We start from the raw sequence: 7500 nt of genomic DNA on the forward strand, positions 1-7500 counted from the left end.
GACCTTTTTACAGTTGTCTTCAAATGAAAGTGAGGCTGGAGTTGACCTTGTTATGAAAGGAAAGGGACTTTATTTAAGTGTCTAGACGTTCTAGCGCTGAAGCACGAATTGGGGACACAGTAAATTGAAAGTAACAATCAACGCAAATCAAGTCAAACATTTTTTGAGGAGAGTGGAAACCGGAGTACCCGAAGAAAAACCTCTCGGTGCAGAGTAGAGAACCAACAAACTTAACCCACATATGACGCCGGATCTGGGAATCGAACCCGGGCCACTTTGGTGGGAGACGACTGCTCTCACCACTGAACCATCCCTGAACCTCCCTGCTTTTCATATGTTAATGTCGTTTTCCTGCTGGTTACTGTAATTAGTCAGGTCAACTCCAGCCTCACTTTCATTCACAGGTCAGGTAACTAAGCACACAGCTGTGAGTAAAATGGTCAATTAATGCATAAAGGGGGTAGTTTCTAAAGAAACTGTGGTGCTGCGTCGGTGGGGAAGAAGTACACGAAAATTTTGGGTTTTATTAACAGAGTTGATAATGTACATTATCAACTCCGTTGATAAAACCAATGTTGATAATGTAGATTATCAACTCTGTCAATAAAACCAAAAATTTTCGTGTAAAAGGGTCAATTGTACGTTGCAGCGTTGTTGTCTTTGTCTCTAGAGGTTGGTTTGCAAACCACCTAGATCTTGATATTGTAAGGTAAGGCTTCTAAGTTTGGAAAATTTGGCTTTGTTAAACGAGTTGACAAAGGTAAATCAATCACTCACTCAATCAAGATACTTTATTTTTTCTCAGTGCGTGAGCGTGCGGAATTCAACAAATCCTGCAATCTGATTGGTGGGCAGAATTTTCTCATCCGGCCCGTTCACAGCGGGCGGAATCCCAGCCTCGTGTGATGACCTTAAATTTCCATTTTTTTCGACACCGAATCATTTTACATACAGAAGTTACTTTTTATTAGACAAGAGGTTTGGAAATAGAATTCAAATAAAAATATTTCTCCTTGAAACGTTCAGTTTGTAAGTTGCTTTAATACTGCATTCGCAATCAAGCGCGGTGCGAGTCAACAATTAGAAAAAGTTATTTCAGAGAGGAAGGGAGAGAGAGAGGAAAAAAATTAATCAGTCATTTACCAGCTAAGGGTCTGTCCGAATAGCGAAAAACTGTGACCTCGGTCTTGAAAAAGCTGCCCTTGGCCGGCGGTCTCGGGCAGCATTTCAAGACCTCGGTCACAGTTTTTCGCTATACGGACCTCCCGGCTGGCAAATAACATATATGTATGTGACCTGACTTTTCGATCTCCGACGAAGGGCCATCGCTCGAAACGTTGGCTCAAAGGTCGCTCTTACGGTGTTTAAGTTACCTTTATCAACTAAGCAATTTTCGTGTTTTACACCCCACCGAAGCAGCACTAAAGTTTCTTAAGAAACTAAGCCTTTCATTCGTCTGGCATATATTGTCCTGAGAAGGACTGTTGTCGATGATAGTTATGAGTTATAGCGAGCGTAATCAAGGACGACAACCACGACTTCGAGAACGCCTCTAAACAATAGGTGTAATTAACAAAAACCAAGGATCTGCACGCCCAGCACGTGCGTTGTACATTTTACTTTTCTTTGCAGTGACTTGATACGACCAAAATTGAGGTTATGCGTAGTGAGGACGCGAGCAGCTTACGATAAATCTTCAATTTTTCTCTCCATATTACCAATTTGATTCCTGGGATGTTGACATACGATATGCTAAACGACTTGGAGTATTGCATAACGTTCTCGTACCGGTCGTCGACTTCCTTGCTTAAAGCTCTCCACTGACGTTTAAGGCCCGTTTCAAACGTCGAACTTTACATGTGCCGAATCTAATGCAAATGAGCGAAAACAGTAGATTTTTTCCATTTGCATTAGATTCGGATTGTGGGTGACCTGGATATAGGGTACTCGGAAAAGAAATATGCGTTTCCCTTACAAAACCTGTGACCCTCCAATTTCTAGCTCGGAAGCTTTACTACGAGAGAGTTAAGGCCTGGCCAAACGCTCGCAACATTTCAACGCAACATCTTGCAACATTGTTGCACGATGTTGCGACATGTTTTGCACGGGGTGGCCAAACGCACGCAACACTTTCATCATTTTCAACGCAACATGTCAATGTTCATGTGCCCCAGGCCCTTGGCGCGCAAGAAGTGGACCTAACGCGCATGCCTTAGCGCAACATTGTTGCGTGAACGTGGCCAACTAGTACAACATCATGCAACATCCAAAATGTTGCACGAAAAGTTTGACCGTTTTCAAATTTGATCGAACATCATCCAACATGTTGCAACATATCGCAACATGTTGCAACATATCGCAACATATCGCAACACGGTGGCCAAACGTATGCAACATGTTGTGCCCAACATTGTTGCAAGCTGTTGCGTTGAAAAGTTGCGAGCGTTTGGCCAGGCCTTTACAATAAACTTGGCTGCTAGAAATATTATCAAAATGGCCAAATTATCCAATCAAATGCGTGCAGTCAGTTAACGTAGAGATTTCGTTTCTCCTCATTTTTTTTTTTTTTTTTTTTTGTAGAATTCGTGTCCAAGCTGTCAACAAAATAGGCTGTGGCCCATTCAGGTAATTTATCTATTTATTTATTTTTGTATTTGTTTACATGTTGTAGTTCTGATGGTTTTTCCTCTATGGTGTTTCTCCTTAGCTCTATTGTAATGGCATCGACATATGACCTTCCCCCACCCGCTCCACAGCTGGAACTTGCAACAGCATCTTACCAAAGCCTGAAACTGAGATGGACGTCACGTAACGCTACAGGGGGCAAAAATGTAGCGGCTGGCGTGACATACACATTGCAGATGTTGGACAAAAGTGGAAAGTAAGTGTCACGAAATAACTAGAAATAAATAAATATTTTATTTTCTTGAAGTCTCGCTTCCTTTTATTGACTTCAAAAGATGAGAAAACTGGCTATAGCTTTGTCCACGACCGAGCAAGGGGATAATGGATTCAAACCGACTGATGTCTTCAAACTACCTCAAAGAAATATATATATTTCTTTGTATTAGTTTATATATTGAAAAATTCATCTATACTTCTTTGTATTAGTTTATATATAAAGTATATATATTAGGGGTGTGTAAGAAATTATAGTGGGGATATGCTTCATTATCTCTTCCACTCTCGTATAATATCACTTTTTACTGATGCAGTTTCGGTATGGGCTTGTGCTCGTTTTTCCAAGTATTTGTATAGAATTGATAAATTATAAGACAGAGCTGTCAAATTTGGGTATTTGAAATACACCGCACCAGTTAAGGATCTGATTAAACAGTCAGATGCTAGACTATGGGCGGACAGACATCAACTCTAATAGTGAGCATCCCCTTGCTTGTATGCTGCCCCTTCACCCATTGTCTCCCGGGGGTCCCCCCCCCCCCCCCATACACCTTATTCCAAAATGGCCGCCATTTTAGTATTCTTTTGTTTCCTTGCAAATTGGCCCTCTTGACCTCGCTTTCAAAAGTAAAATTCAAAAGAATATTTAAACTCGAACGAGGCCAAAAGGGCCAGTTTGCAATCAAACAAAAGCATATTCGAATGGCAGCCATTTTGGAATAAAGTGTATTGACGAGTTAAATCGTCTGGCGTTAGACAGAGTAAAATACTAAGCCTGGCCGGTGTAAGCCGGTTTGGGTGTTAAAGGGTTAAGAGAAATAGAATTTCGAGGGTAAGGGGGCACCCATACATCCTACCAAAAATTAAGACTGAGCGTTCTAAAAGTGTATTTTTAAAGAGACGTTTATTTAATTATATTTAGTGATTTTTTTAGTGATTATACATAGTTTTTTTTTTCTGATTGTAGTTAAGAATGTTTATTTCTTAACTAATAAAGTGGTATATAGAAATACTTCAGTGCATAGTTTGAAATATTGCTTTCATGTTGATTACTTTCACCGGCTTTCTCAGTTTAAGGTAAAGTTATGCCAAGTTTTTCAATCTTTTAAATCGTATAAAACAGCACTCGAAAGACACGGTAAAAAGGTTTAACATCGACCAAGTTATTATTACTTTTTGGCGACTGGCTTTTTTTAATCACCAAAATTTAGTTTTACCAAATGAGGATTAACTTATGTTATTATATGGCTACAACAGTACGCGCGCTCTGATTGGCTGCTGAGCGGGTAAGATTTTCGTGTAATGACCGGGCATTATGAAAATTTTTCTCGGCTCGACGGCTCTTTTGAGTTGAGACTAAAAGCTACGAGCGCGTGGGCGAAAACAAACAAAAATTATGGACAAAATACAACTATATTTTCGATAACTGAAAGAAAAACTAGCATACAGATACTTCTTGAGTATGAGCGACGAAGAGAGCCACAGCGAGAGCGAGTTTTATTATCCAAAGGATGAAGAACAGGCCAAAACTGAGCCAAAAAAAGCCATATAATAAATAACTTGTTAACCTCGTCCGTTCGGTCATTACATGGAGGGAAATCTCAGACCGAGGTCTTGATGTATTGACCTCGCTATCGCTCGGTTAATACATCAAGACATCGTGCTGACATTTCCCTGTAATGACCGAACGGACGAGGATAATAAGTGGTATATATTTAGTCTTTCACTCCCACTGATGGAACACCTCATTCTCCTTTGAAAATAATCCTTTCATTCATTTTAAACCATCCTGGTATCTCGCAGTGTATTTTTCTCATCGCAGTATCATTTTTTTTTTCTACATTTTAGCTTCACAACTGTGTTTAATGGCCCCACAACTTCTTACAAGGTCGGTAAACTGCAGGAGAGAACTGAATATCAGTTCTGTATTCAGGCTTGTAATGACGCTGGGCCTGGGCCTTTCTCTGATGTCGTCTCCTTTTCAACTACTGTGCAACCTCCCATTGTTGTCAGAGGTGAGTACCCTTAATGATAATGTGTTGTACTTTCCGTTGTACTGTATATGCGACTATTCATATTACAATCATTCCGTGTAATTTTTGTGGGTTACAATAGGCTCGTTTGCACCCGTTGTGATTCAGGTTGGATTTGAGTTTGTGGCACTCAGCAAAACACGGCTTTTTGGACGTAAATAATTACTCTGTTGCACCACCTATAAGAAAAGGATCGACCTTTTGTTCTACACTTATTCGTTGAAATGTTTAAGAAGAAGGTCAAAAAATCGTATCTTTTGTATCTTTTTAGGGCTGTCAGCAGAAAGTGCAACGTATTCCTCCGTTAGTGTCAGTTGGGATCCTGTGCAGACTGTGAGGGGTGGAGAGAGCATTGAGTATTTGCTTCAGGGTCAGTGCGTTGGAAAGGATCAAGATTTTCTCCGGGTAGGGTTAAAGTTCTTATTCAATGCGGAAATTTGCCACCTGGGTTTTTCCTATCAATTTGGCTTCTTAATTCCGCAATTAATACATAGTTTCGTCGTACAGAGCCAAAACAAATAATAGTAATAATGTTGACAGTTTCCGTGGCTGACTTCATCTACGTCAAAACTCACACTGAGTAAAATGCCATGAAAAGTTTATTTTTGCAAGATTCCAGCGGGCATTGACACTATGTTGTGCCCTTCCCTACCCCCCTACCCCTTCCCCTTCCCCTTCCCCTCCCCTTCCCTTCCCTTCGCTTCCCTTTCCGTCCCCTCCCCTTTCCTTGGATAAGTTGATCCTTCGGATAAGTCAATACGGAAATCTTTACTCAGTGATATACCACTATATGTTGATCATGCTAGATGCCCAACTTGTTACTCCGATATTTTCTCAGGTTTATCAGGGACCGAACACGAAGTTCGAGTACAAGTCGCTTCCGGACTCCACCGAGGTTCGCTTCCGAGTATGCGCATTACGACTTATGAATGCTCCAGACCAGTACCCAAGCCCAATCAAAGGAGCCTTTTCACCTGTGATATCAACCAGAACCATGTCTCCTCGAAAGAAGATTTCAGAAGCTGAAGGGGCTCCAGACGACCTCGTACCTAAAGTGAAAGTGCCAATTAACATAACACTTACAGATAAACAGTGGGCGATGGTGTTCTTCTCTGCGTTCTCGCTTTTGGTTGTCCTCGTTGTCTTGTTGTTACCGTGTCTATTTGGCGTCTCGGATTAGATAAGTACACTGTACCCGATATATTTTTATCAATTAAGTTATACAGATGAATTTTATCCCAATCAAATGGTAGACGGAATGGTATTTAGATGACAATTTGATTGTGCATCTAGTATATCACCGGTATGGCTTGGTGCTGTACTAACGGTGTCGTAACGCGGTTGAGGTCAGTGGTGGAGTCTACTTGACAATCGTATTGAAGACCCTAAAACCGGAAACAGATCAGTCACATGCTAAAGACAATCCTCATCTTATTGGTCTTACTTTTGGCAAATTATGTCTCTGGTGTGACAAGAGACTTGTTGTTAGTGTGTGGTGTCTGTTGACGCTCGTTGAAAGAAATGAGAAACTTTTGAAACGGGTTTTTTTTTTAACGGTAGTTCCAACGTAGACTGTCGCCAAAGGTGTACGTTTAAAGCATAGAAATGCAATGTTGTTGTCTAAGGCGGAAGGGGTGGTGTCGTTGCGGCAGGAAGAGGCTTTCATAATCAGATTTTATTGTTTTCCAATAGTCTGCAAAGCAGAATTGGGAAAAAGATAACTGAGGGCATTAAAGGTCGAAATTGCTTTTAATCCCTACTGGCGCCCCACACGAATGCTCCCTCATTGGGTAATTAACATTACAATGATTTCGATTAATGTCTTGGGAGATATTCGTTTGTTTTCGTTTGACAACAGTAGATTTTGTTGATAGTTATTAATGATGGATTTATTAAGACTAATAATCATTGGGTATAATGTCTTTGGTATTTCCGTTGGTTCTGGGGCTGTGACTGGAAAAACAAATGAATAGATAAAATCGTTTAGTTGTAAATTATTTTGAATTGAACTGGTTCTTTATGTTAAATCGAGGGTTTTTTTTAATGAAGTATCAAACTGGGCAGCTTTAATTTTTTTCAAGAATGTATTACAGGCCAGCAAATTTTTGATGAAAGTACATTAGGAATATGCAGCATATATTTCAAAGCTAGTACTGCCTCTTTAAGCACAATAAACAGAACCACTTGGAAAGACTGTTCAATAGCTTTCATTTAAATAGTCACTCGTTAACGTTTCTTCTCAAGCTAAACTACCAATGAAAACGTTATAGAAGGCTTCAAAGGAAAGCTCTGCCATGCGTCGATAATTTAAAAGATTCTTAGTGAGAATGTTGGATTAGTTTAGTCTTGATGATCAACTTACGTTTCATTCTGTTGGGTTGCCTAGCAACCAAATAGACAGGATGGATAATGGTATTCGATATTCGATTTTCTATAGATTTTTGGTAAAAGAAGACTAGTCTTCGGATTTGAAGCATTCTTGTGATATGAAGTGCTGAAAAATATGTACTGTGACATGGCGAGACAGTTGTCGAGATTCCTTGACAGAAGGTGAATTTGTTCGAAG

At 40.1% G+C, this 7500-nt stretch overlaps 1 protein-coding gene across 1 annotated transcript in view; it reads left to right on the top strand.

The window, feature by feature from the left end:
• LOC137982149 (fibronectin type-III domain-containing protein 3A-like) overlaps window positions 1-7500 on the top strand; it is a 33696-nt gene that overhangs the window by 23875 nt on the left and 2321 nt on the right. Inside the window, exons 23-27 of the mRNA XM_068829213.1 lie at window positions 2581-2625; window positions 2708-2881; window positions 4750-4916; window positions 5206-5339; window positions 5773-7500. The exon at window positions 5773-7500 is cut by the window's right edge and continues 2321 nt beyond it. Coding sequence (XP_068685314.1) covers window positions 2581-2625; window positions 2708-2881; window positions 4750-4916; window positions 5206-5339; window positions 5773-6114 — 862 coding nt within the window. The 3' untranslated portion in view covers window positions 6115-7500. The remainder of the gene's footprint in view (window positions 1-2580; window positions 2626-2707; window positions 2882-4749; window positions 4917-5205; window positions 5340-5772) is intronic.

This window comes from Montipora foliosa, chromosome 13, assembly GCF_036669935.1.
Source record: "Montipora foliosa isolate CH-2021 chromosome 13, ASM3666993v2, whole genome shotgun sequence".
NCBI lineage: Eukaryota > Metazoa > Cnidaria > Anthozoa > Scleractinia > Acroporidae > Montipora > Montipora foliosa.